A 20,307-nucleotide genomic window follows, 5' to 3' on the forward strand; every position below is an offset into this window, starting at 1 on the left:
CAGGGTACAAGCATGACCAGAGAGCAGTCAGGGATGGAAGGGGAGGGGGGGGGGGTAGAGAGTCATTCATCTCCTGGTGTCTGCTGGGCCTTTATCAAACTGTCATGATAATGATGATCTCTCTTTTTAGAATTATCATTCTCTTTTTCCCTTTCCCTGCATACACTCCTCCCGCTCCCACCCCGTTCATCTTTTCTCTCCCTCCCTCTCTCTCCTTTCCTCTCTCTCTCTCTCTCTCTATCCTCATGCTCTTCTCTCAGTCTCTGTGGTCTTTGGGGGTATCTGCCTCTGTCTATGAACCTGTCAACCTCATTCATCGGAGGGGCTGATGTTTCCTTTATCAGATTGGAGGGGGAGTTGATTATAAGGACTGCACACACACAGACACACACACACACACACACACACACACACACACACACGTTTCCCCAGTGAGTCATACTCCTCCGGAGACGACAGAGTCTCAATCCTGATTCTGTGAAGGCCATGACCCACCCCCCCTAACTCAACTGAGTCAACACACACACACACGCACACACACACACACTGCTGTCAGCTCAACATCCCCTCACTGTTATCTCAGTGGCGTATCACCTGGCCCAGTGGATCAGCTCAGAATAAATGATGGGCAGGGGTTAGAATATTTCTCATCAGGACTTACTTAGCATATGCCCTTTCAAAGTCCTGATAAATATGAAACAAGTGCTGTGCACACACAGACACAGACACACACCCATACACACACGCACACACACACCCATACACACACACACACACACACACACACACCCATACACACACCCACAAACACACAGACACACACACACTCACACACACATACACACACCCACAAACACACAGACAGGCACACACACACACACACACACACACATTCCAAGTTTTCATAAAAGCAAAACGAAGAGACTGTGCTAGATGCATACATTATGGTCTTGGCATAAAAACTCAGCCAATTAGTGCTGCTGCGATGCGATGTGCTACCCTATGCTGTGTCTTGTCCTTGTGTTTGCACTGGTGATATTCTCCTGAGATGGCTCGCTTTGCTGCTTTCCACTCACAGTCCAAAAAACTCCGCCCTAGTCCACCCTGAGTGGATGGGGACAGCAGAAAACACCACGAGTCTTAGTTCTGACCAAGAACACTGGTCAGTCCTAATGCGGTCCGCAAAATTGTAAAGGTTATACACACACATACCCAGTATTTTGTTATGTACTACGGCTGAACGATTCAGGGAAGATACTGCAGTAGGACTGAACGATTTGGGGAAGATTTTTTGATTTATTGAAAATCACGCTTCAGTTCATTATTCCAAATTTAACTTTAAGTTGAGCCAGGATGATATGAATACAAAAATCTTAGATGTGACAAGATTAACCACTGTTGCATGATTAATTGCAGCCTTTGCGATTAGATAATTGCATAATAATAAGTTCAAATGGTGATTTTGATTAAAAATCGATTAATTGGGCAGCCCTAACATAAACACTTCAGTACACAATGTTTTTTTTTTATTGCATTTAACCCATTCGCGCTGGATGCTGCATGACGCAACATTGACCCTCCCGCTGGATGCTGCGTAGCGCAACATTGACCCTCCCGCTGGATGCTGCGTAGCGCAGCATGATTTTTATTTCATGTTTCTAGGTGCTACAGAGGCCTAGATATTACATTTTGGTAGACGTTGACAATTTTTAGTATGTTTTCAGAAAACCCTCAGGAAATAAGGTTATTTAGTCTAGAATGCCATAGGATTCTATAGGCGTTTTTAGCAGGCATTTTAGGAGTAAATGGGTTAAAGCGAATAAACATGCAAATATGTTAGATTGTATATAATTATATATTATTATATGTTAGAGATATTTACAGTGTTGGGGTCATTACTCAAAAAAGTAATGCGTTACTTTAAGTTAGCCTACTCCTACCTTACTTCTTCAAATTGTAATGAAATTACTTTACACGTTAGTAATTTTGGAAAGTAACTTGTTAGGCTACTCGTTACCGGGCCTACTTTACTTCTGAGTTGGTCTCTAGGGTGCATTGGGGTGCCTATTAAAGACGTCCCCCAGATAGTTTAAATCGCCAACAACATTGTTTTTTGCAGAAGCCTACCCTAGGATACTGATTAGTTCTTAAAAGCTATTTCTCCGCTACTGGCTCATTTATCAAACAGGTGCATTCTCTTCGACCTCCACAAATTAAGCTACAGATAATTCCGTCGCGAGACATTTGAATAAATTTGCGTTTGCAATTGACAGCGTGATTGACGTTGTGATAAATAGGCTATAATAAGCTACTAACTTTGCTAAGTCAACTTGCATCAATTTTGAACAAAGTTGTGTAGGCTACACCGAGCAAGCTGTAGTCTGCACGAACAGTTCTTGCACAAGCCACCATTTTGATTTGCATAGGAGAGGTGCGGGCTGAACCTGTCTGAGGGAGAGCAGTGCAGGGAGTGAATGTGTGCTCTAGACTACGCACATCTCTTTGAAATAATGTGTCTATCTAGGCTAATCTGTAGCTTAATTTGTGGAGGTCGAAGAGAAAGCAATCATGGAAACAATAAGTCAATAGCCTATTACAGATATTGTGAGTAACGCAGGAATGGACGTTACAGTTATTCATTACATTACATCAGTGGTTTTCAAAGTGGGGGCCGTGAGGGGGTGCCAGGGGGGCCTCAGCAAGTTGGAAGGAAAAATAAAAGGAACAAATAAATACATTTGAAATTGTTTAAATATACCTATTACTATGAGGGTTGTTATACAATGCCATTATAATAATGTCTCACATATCAACACACCTATTTTCCATGATAATGATAGCTCTCATATAGCAGAAAGCCCCAAATGCAGTTTTTTCACACTGTACGCTCCATTGCGAAGTGCTTGTGGCTAAAATAATTATTAGGTTTAGCTTAATGTGTTTTTGCCGTAGTGTTGTCGATGGGTATAATAACACATCAAGGGGGTCCTTGGCCAGAACCTAGTGGTATTTGGGGGGCCTTGTCGTGGAAAAGTTTGGGAACCCCTGCATTACATTACATTTAGCAGACACTTCTTAACCAAAGTGACTTACATTTCAGGCTACTGCATGCTAGCCCAGCTCCTTAACCACTACGCTACCACCCCTATTCTTTAACTGTAACGAATTACTGAAATTTAAATTGTAGGCTAGTGCGTTACCTTACTTTGTTACCCAATAATTTAAATTGTAGACTAGTGCATTACCTTACTTCGTTACCCAATAAAGTAACGAAATTACAGTAACGTGTAACCACCAACACTGGTATTCATACTTAAAGGATGTCAGTCAAGCAAATCAAACCTGTAATTTAGCACATCTGTTTCTCCTGTCATATCTCAGGTGACAACGTGGGCAAATATTTTCAATTATTTAGCGACATTCCCGTTTCAACAGATACTTCAGAGGGGCCAATTGAGTCTGCTAATTTCCATTCAGCTTTGTGTTGAGAGGCAAGCCCCCCACCGCGCGACTCTGTCATCACAGACTCAGAAGCAGGCCACTCATCCCCCCCCCCCCTCCACACACACACACACACATCTCCCCACTAAGGCGCTCCAGAGGCATAATTACCACAGCTTTGATTGCTATCGCCAGCTCAGTTGCCAGCTCAGTTGAGCAGACTGACAGCCATACACTAATTCACACACACACACACACACACACACACACACACACACACACACGGACACACACAGACACACACACAAAGGGAAATGCTATTCCTACTGTCGGGCGGTGTAAATTACGACTTAGCCCAACTGTTATTCTGCTGACAGATATCCACTCCTTTTCATCTAACACAATACACACACACACACACACACACACACACACACACACACTGTTCTATCCAAATTGAATTGCCTTACACCAAGAGCGTCTCATCCCAGCAGCAAGGTTGGCCTGTGTACACTGCCGAGATGGAGCTGTAGTTTCTATTATACCCTAATGGCTTTGCAGAAACACAAGCAGGTGTGGGAGCGCGCACACACACGAGGAGAGGAGAAAGAAAGGGGGGGGGGGTGGCCAGTCCCCTATTATGCTGTCGTAGTAACTTATATCTCCTGTGTTTCCTCTGTAATGCTTTAGCAATAACCATTTACTGTATGCAGTGTCTGTGTGAGTGAGTGAGTGAGTGTGTCTGTGTGTGAGTGAGTAAGTGAGTGTGTGTGTGTGTGTGTGAGAGAGAGAGAGAGATAGAGTGAGTGAGTGAGTGAGAGAGAGTATGTGCAGCATTTTGATTTCTGAAAATGATCAGAGAGTTGCTGATGATACAGGATTGAGCCATTTTAGCCATAAAGATATACTCACCATTACACTGCCCCCCCTCTCTTTTCTCTGTCTCCCTCTTTCTCTCTCTCTCTCTTTCTCTCTCTCCCTCTTTAGCGTTAGCTTTAGCACCTAGCGCAGCTGTGAGTCTCCAAGGTGCTGACGCAGCACCTCCGACGGGATTTGTTCAGAACCAGGACTCGCAGCAGCGTCCAATCACCGCCCAGTGTTTTCAGCGCGCTCCTCAGTCCCAACTGATCAAAGCCTCGCCGTCGACACACGCACCTCCCCTCCAACGTCTGTTGCCTTGCAAGCTCCCACTGCATCTACCAGAGTTTCACCTGCAGGCTGCAGCAGTATGCAGGACCAAAGCAGGAACCAGGAAGAGGGGAAAAAAGACGTCTCATACATAACACTATACACACACACACACACACACACACACACACACAAACAAGAACCAGGGAGATGAAAACAAGACGTCTCATGCACACATAACACTAGACACACATACACAGACTACACACACACACACACACACACAAACACACACACACACACTCACACACACACACACACACAAGAACCAGGGAGAGGGAAAAAAGACATCTCATACATATATAACACAAACACACACACACACACACACACACACACACACACACACACACACACACACAGGAACCAGGGAAAGGAAAAAAGAGGCCTGTGTGAAATGGCTTTCAGCGCTGTTCTGTTCCACCGCCAATGTGCTATTTAATAATTCAGAGGCAGGAGAGAGTGGCCACTCAGAACAGTGCAGTGAGAGGGCCAAGGGGCACTGGACTTCTGAGTCCATACCATGGAGCCATGAGAACAAGTTACAGCCAGGACAAAACTGCAGCTATCCTGCTTGGTGGGATACACACAACACACACACACACACACACACACACACACTACACACACACAACACATGCTACAAGGGGCGCAGGACTTTAGAGTCCATCAGAGGTGCTGCATTGCCGACATCATCATAGACTCATGAGTACACCTCTAAGGGCAGAACTACCGCTGTGATATAATACACACAACACACAACACACACATACACATACGACACATATACATACGACACACACACACACACAAACACACACACAAACACACAGACACTACACACATATCACACACACACTCATGTAGGCTTGAACAATTGGACAAAAACATCTGCTAAACACAATAACCATAACTTTAACAGAGTTGCAGAGTTGCAATGGTTTGACTTGAATTCCCTGCTACTCGAAAACAAAGAAGATGGATGTTGCTGTTGGCGAACAGCGTGACATGAGTTAAATATGTTGGCAAAAGTTTGAACTAGCCAACTAGCTCCGCTGGTGGGAAAACGCATGGGACTTATGAGTTGTAGCGCTGTCCTATTGCGTGCAGAGGGAATTTGAAAGACAACCGATTATCCCGCCCCTCGGACTCAGCACTGCCAACGGTGAGTGCCCAGACCCTACATTTTAATGTGGGTCTGGCTCGTCAGGCTACATAACACACACACCACACACTAAACACACTATGGACACTACACACACTACACAACACACACAGGTTTGATCTCTCACTCTGATACTCTGCACTGGGCTGCTAGTGTTTCGGCTCAGCCTCTCTACCAGTAGCGATGTAGAAAGCAACTCCGCAGGAAATCTTAATAGAAGGGGCCTTGCCTTGGTGTCAGAGTTTGTCGGCGCGTAGCCTGGGGATAAGTGTCGCACCACCAGGCGTCAGAGCAGGAGGCTCGCCAAGGCTCCTGTTCTCCGCAGCTCAGATTTAATGAGAGTTTTTTGTCTTTTTTTCCCTCCATTAGTCCTGACAGCACATCTGTTTCTTTCTCCACAGAGTGTACCATGACGACAAGGAGAATTGGATCAGTGGAGTCGACCGGGGGAAGCAGACCCGATTAAAGGGGAAAAAACAGAGCTGAACGGATTGATAACCGGGGCTGTCTTTGTCTCCGAGGAGCCTCTCTGGAGGAAACCCCAGACAGCGGCGGCCATTTTGGCTCAAATCAGTCTCACCTGACCAAGTCAGTTGATCGGGCCTACCCCCAGTGAGAGACCATTCCAGCTAGCTAGCAAGCAAATAATAAGACTCAATGAAATCTATGGGGGGTTAAGACACACACACACACACACACACACACACACACACACACACACACACACACACACACACACACACAGAGAGAGTGAGTCTGCTGACCGAGTTGGTGATTCAGGCCACCCAGTGTGAGGCAGTTGCAGCTAGTCAGTAATATGACTCTCTATGAAAATCTATGATTAGGGAAAGCACACACACACACACACACACACAAGCCATCACATCACACATTTAACATACTGCCTGAGCACACACATCAACTCACAGTTATCACACAATAAACACATACACATCATGACTACATCATTACTACATCAGCTCCAATCAGAAAATATTTAAAAAAAAGACACAAATGGATTAATAGATTACCAAATTAGTTGCCAATTAATTTAATTTAGTTGACAACTAATTGATTAACCGATTAATTGTTTGCAATCAAAACACACTCACACAAACACACACACACACACACACACGCAAACACACGCAGACACACACACACAGACTTCTGGCCCTTTCTCTGCTCCAGTGGTTTCACGTGTGTGTGGAGGCAGTAGGGGGCTAAGGAGGGGTGGGGTGGGGTGGAAGCTCGGGCAAAATTCATGCACATTCTTTTTCCCAAATTTCTCTCTATCCCTCTCTTTCTGTCACTCTCGCTTGCTCTCTCTAACTCCTTCTTTTCTTTTTCACTCTCTCTTTCTGTATCTCTCTATCTTCCCCCTCCATCCCTCTCTTTTCCTGCTTATATTTTTAGCCTGCAGACTCCAAGGGAGTTGGCACTCGGGCTTTTAGCAGCTGACTGTTCTGAATGCATTAATACATGATGTCTAGTGCAGAGTTGCTCTCTCTCTCTACCTTCCTCTGCCTCTTCTTCTTCTCTCTCTGCCTCTGTCTCTCTCTCTCTCTTCCTTGTTCCCTCTCATTCTCTTCCCCTCTCTCTGTCTCTCTGTTCCACTGTCTCGTTCTCTCTCTCACTCCCCTTGCTCTTATTCTCTCCCTCCCTCTTTCCCTTTCTCGCTCCTTTGCTCACTCACTTTTTTCTCTCCCTCCTTCCTTCTCTCTCTCTCTCTCTCTCTCTCTCTCTCTCTCTCTCTCTCTCTCTCTCTCTCTATCTGAACACACAGTGGAGGGTGATTTACATTCAGGCCACAGCACTGCAACGTGTGCCCACCCCCCCCTTCCCCTATGCCCCTGTGCCCTGTCACAAAACACTGGCATCTGCCCCTCCGCCACCACTGATGCCAAAGCAAAAAGGGCCCTGAAAACAGTCCAGACTGGCCGTCACAGAGCCACTGTTACCCGGCACCACTGGGACCCAGGTGCTGATTCATACACACACGTTTTAGGACCAGCTGGTTTAAGGGCTGGGCTGGCTACATATACATCTGAAAATGAATCTGTTTCAGTAGTAATAATAATAATAATACGTTTTATTTATATATCGGAATGCCCCCTATTACCACCAGTCCTGTGTTTCCGTCCTCTTGCGTGTATGTGTCACTTAATATTAATTTCTATACAAACCAAGACGGCGGATTCCTAAAGAAATGCAAGCACCCACACCATTGGTGTATCTAAATTAGCTATGTACCAAAAATTACATTTTACAGTAACTCGAAGAGCTGTAAACAGTGTTGTAAGGCTGCGTGTACAAATCCGCTTTGAGTGCCAGTGGAATTTTGAAGTAGCGACGAGAATTCTCGGTCTAACTGTTTATGTGCCATGTGAAAGGGTGGAAGTAGATGACCCACCAGGCCAGCACTAACCTCCGATTATGGTAAACAAAATCGGATATTTCAGCCCCGGTAAGAACCAACACAGATTTTGTTCAAATCTACACACCTATGGCTACTGAAAAATGTAAGGTTAATTTATCAAATGTTATTTTGAAGTATTAAAAAACATCGTTGTTTTAGAATTTTCGAACGAAATGGGTGATAATTGGAGATGTTACAATAGCGCCTTTCTCAGACTCTAGGTCACTTTACAAAGTCAACAGAAACAGAGCACACACTGAGTAAGACAACATAAAAAGGGAATTTGCAATGAGTCTATACGGTGGCGGAAGATGAAAAGTGTTGAAACAGAAAGGTCTTGAGATGAGCTTTGAAGAAAGGAAAGGAGGGACAGTCACGGAGGGATTGAGGGAGGGAATTCCAGAGCTTAGGGGCCATGGCGCTGAAAGACCTGCCACCTAGGGTGGAGTTCCAGAGCTTAGGGGCCATGGCGCTGAAAGACCTGCCACCCAGGGTAGAGAGTCTGGTGCGGGGGACAGAGAGGAGATTTTAGTTAGAGGATCTGAGGGAGCTGGAAGGAGTGTAAGTGATCAGAAGGTCACAGAGGTAAGGAGGAGCAAGGTCATGGAGGGCTTTGAAAGTGATTAGTAGAATTTAAAAATTTGATTCGGGACCGAACCGGTAATCAGTGAAGCTGAGAAAGAATAGGGGTGATGTGAGCAGATCTCTTGGTATGAGTGAGTAGTCTGGCTGCAGAGATTTAAATATATATTGTAGTCTTTGTGTGTTTTAGTGGAGGTCAATGAATAGGGAGTTGCAGTAGTCTAGACGGGATGTAATGAAGGAGTGAACCAGGGTTTGTGCATCGGTGGTAGAAAGGAAGGGGCAAAGGGTGCAATGTTCTGGAGGTGAAAGGATGCAGTTTTAGTGAGGGATTTAATGTGGGGGTCGAAACTGAGTGAGGAGTCAAGCAGTATGCCGAAGTTTCTGACAACAGGAGCAGATTTGACAAGTGCACCATCAATGTTCAGACTGAGACTATGAGATTTGGACAGTTGAGATTTGGGGCTGATGAGAAGGATTTCGGTGTTATCTGTGTTGAGTTTTATAAAGTTATCTTGCATGCATAGCTTTAAGTCAGATAGGCAGTCAGTGAGTGAACTGGGAAGAGGGTCAGTGAGGGAGGATGTAGTGAGATATAATTGGATGTCATCGGCAGTAGTGAATACACACACACACACACATATGACAAAAGCTAGTTTTCAGTACTGGCCACAACACATACACACATGTTGGAAGTGTGTCTGGTTTCAGTGCTGAGTACACTCACGTCACGTCTAAAGAAAGCCAGCAGTTAGAACTGGGAACACACACATCTGTATTCCGGTTTCTGGATCTGTATTCCGGTTTCTGTGTGTGGGTGTGTGTGGGTATGTGTGTGTGTTGCTGGTGGGGTGTGTGTGTGTGTGCTGGTGGGCTGTGTGTGTGCTGGGCTGATCCTTCCTCACCTCCTCCTCCAGGGTTTCTACATCAACAGCGGCGTCAAAACAACTCAGAAAGTATCCAAGCAGCCGCATCGATTAGCCGATAGGTGCATTGATGACTGATAATGGATAGCTCCCTTGAAGGAGACGCGTTCCACTTTCGAAACAAGCGCTCGTGTTCCGTGTCACTCGCACTGTGTTCTGGAAAGATGAATTTCCTCCTGAACACGGTGCTCTTTTCAGGAGCTGACGGCGGGAGTTTTCGGAGAGTTCCAGAGGGGTCGTGTGCAACAGAACTTATCTGACAGCGTGGTGACAGATAGCGCACCGCTAGCGCGGCATAAATAATTATCTGCCTGCGCAACACAACTCTGTCCCCTACAGATGCACTGCATTAGTGTATCGCGTGCATGGACAACATCAGAGAACATAAATCCCCTCTACCCTCTACTCTCTTTCTCCCTTTTCTCTCTGTCTTTCCTTCTCCCTCTATCTCTCCATCTCTCTCTCTCTCTCTCTTTCTCCTCCTCTGTGTTCCAGCTCCATGTTCATTAGTGGCATAGAGGTATGCATCGACTGCTTTCAAATGGAGTGCAAATTAATCTGCAGTTTGCGCGCAGACAACACGGCAGTGCCGCTTGCTAATTGGCTCCCACCGATGCTGACGGCCGTCTGGGGGATTGAGATGTTAAGGCCCGGCACACATTACTTCACTCACACACACATACACACACACACACACACACACATACACTGTAAACCCCCCCACCAACACACACACACTCACACTGTCAACTCCCCACCAACACAAAAACACACACATACACACACATTGTCAACCGCCCACCCCCAATACACACACACACACACACCCCCCACAACGCACATGCACACACCCAAAAAACATAGCCACCACTCTGAGTGACGTTAATGGCGAGGAGCTTGGCACTGCATCCGACCGAAGTGTAAATGAGATTCATTCGCAGGGAGGGAGGGAGAGAGGGAGAGAAGGAGAGAGAGGGAGGGAGGGAGAGAGGGAGGGCTAGAGAGAGAGGGAGGGAGGGAGAGAGGGCAGGCCGGTATTAAATGTGTTAAACTTGGGGGAATGGGCTGTTCGGTCCTTCTGCTGCGATCGATGAGAAAAGACTCAATCCTTCAGGGTTAGAGGGAGAGAAAGAGAGAGAGGGAGGGAGGGAGAGAGAGAGGGAGACAGGGGGAGAGAAAGAGCAAGAGAGAGAGGGAAGTGGGGGGGAGAGAAAATTAGGTGGAGAGAGGGAGGGAGGGAGATGAGTGTAGTTCTAGACTCTCGGTGGCTGACACCTGATCCCTCGGAGGGGCCCTGCGGTGGAGATGACTGAGATGAGGGTGGAGGTCTGCTACGCCTGCTCCACCTGCGCCTCCATCCACACACAACCCCCATTAGCCCAGACCCAGCTTTCAGCACAGGCCAAGCACCAGCACTCACAGGTTCTCAGGTCCACAGAGACAGAGAGAGAGAGAGAGAGAGAGAGAGAGAGAGAGAAAGTGTGTGTGTGTGTGTGTGTGTGTGTGTGTGTGCACAGTATATATGTGTGCGTGTGTGTGTGCATGTGTGTGTGTGTGTGTGCGTTTGTGTGTGTGTGGCGTGTGTGGTGTGTGTGTGTGTGTGTGTGTGCTGAGAGACTGAGAGAAAAATAGTGTGCGTTTCTGTTTTTCTGTATGTATGTGAGTGTGACATGTGACTTGGTCAAATAAACCTAAATTCTGATTCTGGGGTGGGGTGGGGTGGGGTATTGTGGGGGAGAAACATTTCCTGCAGAGGATTCTGGGTAGGCAGGGCTGGGGCGTTACATAACCGCCTCAAGTGATTGATCCGCTCGGTGGCAGGAGGGCTGTTTGTGATTCCGGATCCGTTCGAGCCTGCAGGATCCATCAGGGTCCGGTCCAGCCACACAAAAGTGTGCCGCTGTCCACACACAGCTCCTCCTGAATAGGAATAGCAATATTCCACTCCTCTGTTTCAGTGCTGTTGCCTGGATATGCAATGGGGCCGGAACACGGAACACGGAACGCAGTGCACAGAGACAGTGTGTTCCTATACATACAGTCGGCATCTAGTCATAATCGTTGTTACCGCCCCCAGTTGCCGTGGTTACCGTGGCTGAAACACCCCTAAGGGGGAAAATATTAGTTTCGATTGCATGTAATCTAATGGAGGTGCACCGGCTTGAGTACAGAAAACACCTATACAAATATACAATCTTTTAGCAAACATCAATAAACGGCACAAACACGTTTGAACTGAGAGTTATCTGTGTGTCAACGAGGTTAAGGGTAACATTAAGTTCCCTCATTTTGCTTATTCCAGTTAAACGGCCAGAACTGTCTCGAGTGTACTCATTGTAGAACTGCTTTCAATGGCCGGACTGTGTAGCTCGGTTTAGCAAGCTAAGCCTTTCGCCATAACACCACATACTCATAAGTTAATTTATTCTCACATGAATGCACATTCCCTACAATGTCTGTGGGAATAGTTTAACAAGTAATGTGTACCAGTTGGTTATGTTACACTGACGATATAAAGTTAGCCAGTTAGCAACCTAATGATGCTACCATCTTAAATAGCTTCCAGATAAATTTGTCGTCAACATTGTGCAATCGAGGGTGAATTAGGTTGTTAGCATACACTGGGCAGTTAAGTAAACACAATTCCTTTAAATTATTGTGTTCAGAAACAAGCAGAACTCCACCTGAATGTAAAACGAAGTCTAAATGCTAGTGAGTTCGCCCATTGACTTCCATTGTGTGATGTTAGCATGCTTTCCCCCTCATGGGGGGCGGTAACTTTTCTGAACGTCTTAACCGACTGTATGTATGGTAATCAGAGAGCAGACTGCACCTGCTGGATGATGCGCCCATGCCCAGCCAGCCGTGTGTGTGTGTGTGTGTTTGTGTGTGTGTGTGTGTGTGAGTGTGTGTGAGCAGGTGTGTATGTGTGTATGTGTGTGTGTGTGTATGAGAGAGAGTGTGTGTGTGTGTGTGAGTGTGAGCAGGAAAGTGTGTGTGTGTGTGTGTGTGTGTGTGCAGGTGTGTATATGTGTGTGTGACCAGGTGTGTATGTGTGTGTGTGAGCGTGTGTACAGTATGTGTGTGTAAGCAGATATGTATGTGTGTGTGTGTGTGTGTGAGAGAGAGAGGGAGTGTGTGTGTAGGTGTGTGCAGGTGTGTATATGTGTGTGTGAGCAGGTGTGTATGTGTGTGTGTGAGCGTGTGTACAGTATGTGTGTGTAAGCAGATGTTTATGTGTGTGTGTGTGAGAGAGAGAGGGAGTGTGTGTGTGTGTGTGTGCGCGCGTGTGTATATGTGAGAGAGCAGGTGTGTGTGTGTGTGTGTGTGTGTGTGTGTGTGTGTGTGTGTGTGTGTGTGTGTGTGTGTGTGTGTGTGTGCGTGTGTATGTGAGAGAGTGTGAGTGTGTGTATGTGAATGTCTGTGAGCAGGTGTGTGTGCGAGGTGTGTGCGAGGTGCCTCTGCTCAGCCAGCCATGTAATGTCCTACATCCTGGATACGCCGGGAGGAAATGTACAGCCTAGCAGCTACACAAACAACCACTTAACGTATGGATGGATGGGGCTTGTCGGGGGGTGAGGGGTCCTTTAAGCTCACGGGCTTACCTAACAGTCAGTCAGTCAGTCTCAGCTCACAGTGTTTAACATTACCTACGACGCCACGCCAGACGGGGACAAGACATCAATAACTCACCTCTGACATCAATAACTTTGGCCGAGGCTTGCAGTTAAATTAAATCGCTGACACCAGCCTTTGATGACATTATTTGATGTTCCTTATAACTCTCAGTGGAACTTGTGAGTGTGTGTGATTGTGGTAGGGTGAAGTGTATGTGGAGTGTGTGTGTGTGTATGTAAACATGTGTGTGTTTGTCAGGGAGGGGTGCCAGTATGCAGAGTGAACTCACGGCAGGATCCTCCCTGGAGCCGAGAGTACACAGCAAGCTTTTCAGCTTATCAGCAGTTTCTCATGCTGTCCGCCAATAGCCAGCCAGCTAGCTCTGTGCAAATAGCCAATGTAAGGTGTGTGTATCTGTGTGTGTTTGTGTGTGCATATGTGTGTTCCTAAGTGAATGAAAGTGTTATTCTCTCTTGTGTTCCTGTGTGTGTGTGTGTGTGTGTGTTTATGTGAGTTGCTCCATATGAGTGTTTCTATGGAGTTGAAGGGTGTTTAAACACATGTGTTTGCACAGAGGGCATAACTTTAACTCCCAAACTCCCTCCCCCAACCTCTTCGTGCCTGTCCTTCTCTTCCTTTCTTCAAAGCACATCTCAAGACCTTTCTGTTTAATGATCACTTCTCCTCCACACCCAACACATAGTATAAGTATAAGTATATATACTTTTTTGATCCCGTGAGGGAAATTTGGTCTCTGCATTTAACCCAATCGGTGAATTAGTGAAAAACAAACAGCACACAGTGAACACACAGTCTTGAATTTCCCCTGGGGATCAATAAAGTATCTATCTATCTATCTAATCCCGGCGCAGTGAGCTGCCTGCTTCAACAGCAGCGCTCGGGGAGCAGTGAGGGGTTAGGTGCCTTGCTCAAGGGCACTTCAGCCGCGGTCCACTGGTCGGGGCTCGAACCGGCAACCCTCCGGTTACAAGTCCAGAGTGCTAACCAGTGGGCCACGGCTGCCCCAGTTCCATAGTTCCATACAGATAACTTGTCTTTGTTGTTGTATTGTTTTGTTTGTTATTGTGTTTCCCTGCCTTTGTCTCTGTTGTATTGTTTTGTTTGTTATTGTGTTTCCCTGCATTCCTACTATGTAAAGCGACCTTGGGTTTGAGAAAGGCGCTTTTAGCGGAGGAGTGAGAGAGGAGAAAGTAGTGGTAGAGGTGTGTGTGTGTGTGTGTGTGTGTGTGTGTGTGTGTGTGTGTGTGTGTGTGTGTGTGTGTGTGTGTGTGTGTGTGTGAAAGAGGAGAAAGTAGTGAGTAGAGGCTCAGAGAGATCAAAACCAGAGGAGTGTGTGTGAGAAGAGAGAGGAGAGGGTGTGAGTAGTGAGTCTGTGAGGAGTGTGTGTGTGTGTGTGTGTGTGTGTGTGTGAAAGAGCAGAGGGGGTGTGAGTAGAGGCTCAGAGAGAGCAGAAGCATAGGAATGTGTGTGTGTGGAGTGTGTGTGCATATTGTATAGACTCCGAGAGAGCAGGAAGGAAGCTGACTAGCACTGCTACAGATCTGCCCCACTCACTCACTCCTCATCACAGATCAGAGCTGTTTATCTGGAAGGAAGGAAAATCTGCAGGCAACAACAGGATTCCTGCTCCAGTCTCTCTCTCTCTCTCTCTCTCTCCCTCTTTCTTCTCTCTCCATCTCTCTCCATCCCTCTCTCTGTCTGTCTGTCTCTCACTCTCTTTCACTGTTTCTCTCCCCCCCCATCTCTCTCTTTGTCGCGCCCGTCTCCAGTCTGTCTCCTGTCTCCCACAGTTCCGTCTGACGCGGTTCTGAGTTCTGTTTCAGGACTTTCTCAGCTCCGCCCCAGGTTCCAGGGTTCAGAACCGCCACATCAGTGCCTCTGTGCTAACAACCGCCATTTGGGCTCTAATAGGTCACTGGCGGCCGGTGGGAATGACGCAGAATAACTGCTAACTTCACACGTTCGTATCTGTCTCTCTCTCTCCCACCTCTCTCTCTCTCTCTCTCTCTCTCTCTCTCTCTCTCCCACCTCTCCCTCTCTCTCTCCCCCCCACCCTCTCTCTTAAGTTCAAAGTGCTTTATTAGTATGACTGTTTGAGCACAGTGTTGCCAAAGCCAGTGTTAAGAGTAACACAGTAATATCAGCAACCATTAAAAAGGGAAAAAAATACAGCAATGTGGGTATGGGCAGTAATGCAAATACATTCTCTCTCTCTCTCTCTCTCTCACACACACACACACACATACACACACATTCTCTTTCGCTCTCGCTCTCTACTCTCACACACACACACACACACACTCTCTACTCTCTCTCTCTCTCTCTCTCTCTCATGCACACACACACACATACACACACTCACTCTTTACTCTTTCTCTCTCTCTCTCTCTCTCTCATGCACACACACACACACATACACACACTCACTCTCTGTCACTCTCTCTCTCTCTCACTCTCTCTCTCAGTCACATACACAGTGGAGCCTGTGAGAAGGACACCATGTGCTGGTGTAGAACATGGCTATACCTATAAGAACACTCCCAGAGAAGTGAGAGCGATAATCTGTCACCATCACACAAACACTGTTTGTTCTTTGACCCAGATCTCAAAGTTACACGATAGATGGTATCTGCAAACCAACTTCCCTCTGCGCGCCTGGTGTTTAAGTTAAGTGTACTCACTGCAAAGCATAGGACTCCTTCACCCTGCGATCCTTAACCAGGTATGATAAACGTGACGTAGGTATTTACCTATTTGGGGCATTTAACAGCACTGTGCACTCTGGACCATATTCTACTTTAAACTATGGAGATGAATTCAGTTCAACACCTTCTTCAGACGCACCGACTCAGTGGGGTTTGTAGTTTTGAGGGGCGTGGGTAGAGTCACTGGGATTAATGGGGATTTGTTTGATGGGGAGTTCTCATTGAAGACTGCTGGGGTGAGCTTTAAGGCCACTCTGAAGCTGAGTCTGCACTTACTCCAGTTCAGAAGGGTGGAATAAGTGTGTGTGGGGAGGGGGGCACTGGGGACTAAGACCGGGACAGTGCTGCATTTCTCTCTTTTTACATTGTGTGTTTGGTGCTCAGTAAAACAGTAGAACAGCATTCCCCCAAACTTAAAATGGACAATTAATGCCAAGATTTAAAAAGGTCATATCTAATGATGACTTATTTGTATAAGTTTGCAAAATCACCTCAAACAACCAAACCTATAATAATTTCTCGGAAATAGCAAAACATCTCTCTCTACCCTCACTTTTTTTCATATTTAAACATTTAAATATGTATTTATATTTATGTATGTATGTATGTATCTATGTATCTATCTATCTATCTATCTATCTATCTATCTATCTATCTATCTATCTATCTATCTATCCATCTATCTATCTATGTCATGCTGACACTGGGCCCCTTCCCCTTCTCTCTGTAACTTTCTTAAATTCGGGGAATATCTGTGCTCGCTCGCAGTCACTCCACTTCCTCATTCTGTTCAGAAGGGCGATGACTCAGTCGGCCATCAGCTGAAGGTTGTGAGGTGCCGTCGTGTCGTGTGACTGACAGGCGTGCAGGCAGAACTCAACAACCGAAAAGCCACTGAATGCCTCCTCATGGTGACTCATGTGTGTGAGAGTCACACTGCTGTATACGCATGGCAGCCACATGGGCTCCATCACCACCAAGGACGCGCCGAACACACGAAAGAACGTCAAACAGCCGACGTCACCGCCACGCTTCTTTTGTGCCACAAGGAGAAAATAAATCTCCTTAACAGAGAGCGTGTGGCCACTAAGGGCCCATCTACATATGGTTGACAGTTAAAGCTGCATCGATCATTTTAACCCTCGCTGCACACTGCAGACACACTGAACTGACTGTAGGACAGAATTAGTTATTTGCTGCTAAAGTTTTAAAACTAAAATTGCTGTAACAGACCCCGTACTGTGACAATGTCTGCACACCAACACACAGGAGTTCCTCAAAGTCACCAGTATACAGATAAGTTGCTGTAAGGCACCAATACACACGCACACACACACACACACACACACACACACACAGATTTATGAGAGGCAGACTCACTGAAAGCGGCTACAGCCAGGATGAGTGTCACTACGATGGACAGCCAGGATACCCATAAGGCCTTCTTGCGGTACTCCTGTGCTTCATGTGGTTTCAGTCGTGTGCTGCTTTCCAATAAACCTGTCAAGAGCAGCGAACATAGGAGACATATAGATGACCGACAGGCTTCTGCCCTCTGGGAGATGGATATGGACACTGACACAGAGATCTGATTTATGCTGTTCATGTGTTCATGCATCACAGTGATCCTTTCCACTGCTTCTCAAAACTACTACATGTTGTTAAATCAGTACACAGAATCAGCTATCTGTGTCAAGTGTAACTGTTAAATGATAGGCCTACAAGTTGGATTTGACTGGCTAGGCCTATAATTCACAAGTTTATTTAACACACTTTAAGACTCAGACATTAGGCGATTTGGTAAGTTATGACAGTTTTAAAGAAATTGTAGTGACTACAAAGCACTAGGCAGGAGCACATACACACAACACACAGACATACACACACACACACAAACACACACTGCCATACACATTTATACACAGGAGGGTCTGGGGGTCTCGCTCTTGCGCACTTATGCATAATTCATCTATAATCTCAAAGTCAATAATTAAAACAGAAGCTGCGGTGCCTCCAGCCGCTCAAGAGCATCCGAAACTTACAACCAGCGGAGCTGAAATGTAATAAACAGTTGTTGTTTCTTTACCTTTGTCCTCAACATTGTCGCTAATTTTCATTTCCTGGTCCATGGTGAACGGGTCTCCCTGACTCGGTCTGCTAGGTAGCTGCTGATCTGGAGGGTCGCACTGCCCGTTTTGAGCCGATGGATCCACGATAGTGGGGTCCGGGATGGGACTAGGATCCGGAGCCAAGGCGTCAGTCATCGTCGTTCAGGTGCGGGTCTAATTAGGCATTCAAATAATTTCACACCAGGGCGAGAGGTGCAACAATCCGGCACGCGCGTGCAGCCCGTCTCGAGGAGGAGTGATACGCCGCGAGCTTACTGCGTGTCTGAGAGCGCAATCAGCGCGCGAGAGAGCCCCTAGTCCACAACACACACTCGCTAAGAGGGAGAAGACTACAGCAGTCACACTCTAATTAAAATCTCCTTTTCTTTAGCTAGACCTTTTCCCCGAATTGCACGAGATTCACGCACGCAGCCCTGTTGTGTACAATATTGCAGGTCACTGACAAGACGGCTGGCGACAGCCCGGTCCGCACAACGCAACTCCTCTCAGTGCGCGATGCTTCGCATCTGGCCCAGAAGAAGAGATAGACAACATCTACACTGCGCTGAATGTACCGGGCAGCATCGCACTGTTTGTTTTGAACGCGCTTTAGATTGAAAACTCCAACAATATGATGTGTTTGCAGAGAGGGAAAGTTTAGCTTATGGAATTTTACACCCTTTATCTTTTTTTTAATGACATATTTACATTGTCGATATGGTTTTGGTTACGCGGCATGACATGGCACAAATAAATCTAACTTCTAAAGTGTAATCTTATGCTGTTTGTAAATGATTTGTCTTCATACGGGAGGTTACTCCTCCAAAAAATGGTCAAAAAGAATTTTAAAAGACATTAAAAAGAAGTCAGTCTAAAACAGATTTAAACCTGATATCACAACACATGGTTTGCATTTTCCATATGTTATGCTGTGAGGATCAGGATTGCAGTCTAGTTTTTTTCTGTTTGTATTGGTGGTTTGGTTTAGCACAAGAGTGTCGTTCAGTAAACAGTCAACATTCGACGTGAAATCAATGGCAGAACACGCCTTCAAAATATATGGTGGGTTTTGCTCGTCAGAAAGTCTCTTTCCTTGACGTCGGTAGAAGGACAAACATATTATTCATACCTTGCAACACAGCCTTGCTCCTAAATCTACTTGTAATAGGCGTGTGTTCAATTTATGAGTTGCCTTCACCTGACGGCTTCTTTTGCTCACATTGGGCTAGACTTTGTTGCCATCTTGTGGTGGTGTTTGGACATTGAAAAGTCATTCACTTAGAAAAGTACCCTACTCTAAAATAAGAGGCTTATATTAAGTGAAGATCATTGCACAACTACCTCCTTTCTAATCGGAGTACCCAGAAGTTCACATCATGCTCTATCTATCTATCTATCTATCTATCTATCTATCTATCTATCTATCTATCTATCTATCTGTTCTGGGCTAGGCATGTTTTGAGTAAGTCAGTTGCCGCCTAAGTCAAAAATGTCCTTCACCAATTCACACTATATTGTGCCACTAGCAATAGGCTACTGAATATATGACACACTTAGTGAGAAAAATGCAGCAGACTGCTGTGCTCTCTGACTTATGTCAGCCTTGAAGATCTTCAGGCTATAGCCAACCAGTGACCGTCTATGCTAAAAATGTAACTGTTAAATTATCAATTATAAGCTGTTTATGTTGAATAAAAACATCAACAGACACACACATAGCTTATGGAAGGCTGTGTGAACGATAGAAAGACATTTTGGGGCTTCAAGGCCATGTCTTGGGTTGCAAAGACAAGAAAAACATGGCACAGTAATGTCTCACTGTGATGCATTGAAATATATTTAGGGAAAGTTTCTGCTGACAGTCAGGCAGTTTGAACTCAAGAATAGCATCAGATAAAGGTTGTTCATTTTGACAGGGTCCTTCAGCTAAATTCATGGCCAACATCTTGCATGTCTTATGATGGAAAGAGAAAGGGAGAACAGAGAACCCTGTGATCTTTTTAGGACCGATTCCTCATGAGCCAAATACAACAGAGATCTGAGAAAAATGTCCAGAAGCTTCAGTTCTGATGTCCTGATAAAACTGCAACATCTAAGCAGTCAGCCATGCGTAGCCATGCAGATGAAAGCAAAA

General features: G+C 45.9%; 1 protein-coding gene across 1 annotated transcript in view; it reads right to left on the reverse strand.

The window, feature by feature from the left end:
- Positions 1 to 18,488, reverse strand: part of tmem163b (transmembrane protein 163b) — a 49,990-nt gene extending 31,502 nt beyond the window's left edge. Inside the window, exons 1-2 of the mRNA XM_076302705.1 lie at positions 18,152 to 18,488; positions 17,446 to 17,565 (exon numbers count right to left, since the gene is read on the reverse strand). Coding sequence (XP_076158820.1) covers positions 17,446 to 17,565; positions 18,152 to 18,329 — 298 coding nt within the window. The 5' untranslated portion in view covers positions 18,330 to 18,488. The remainder of the gene's footprint in view (positions 1 to 17,445; positions 17,566 to 18,151) is intronic.
- Between the last annotated feature and the right edge of the window lie 1,819 nt (positions 18,489 to 20,307).

Source organism: Alosa pseudoharengus, unplaced genomic scaffold (genome assembly GCF_046254945.1).
Source record: "Alosa pseudoharengus isolate Yale_2024_CS ecotype anadromous, Long Island Sound unplaced genomic scaffold, YU_APseudo_1.1 YU_APseudo_1.1_scf_24, whole genome shotgun sequence".
Classification (NCBI taxonomy): domain Eukaryota; kingdom Metazoa; phylum Chordata; class Actinopteri; order Clupeiformes; family Clupeidae; genus Alosa; species Alosa pseudoharengus.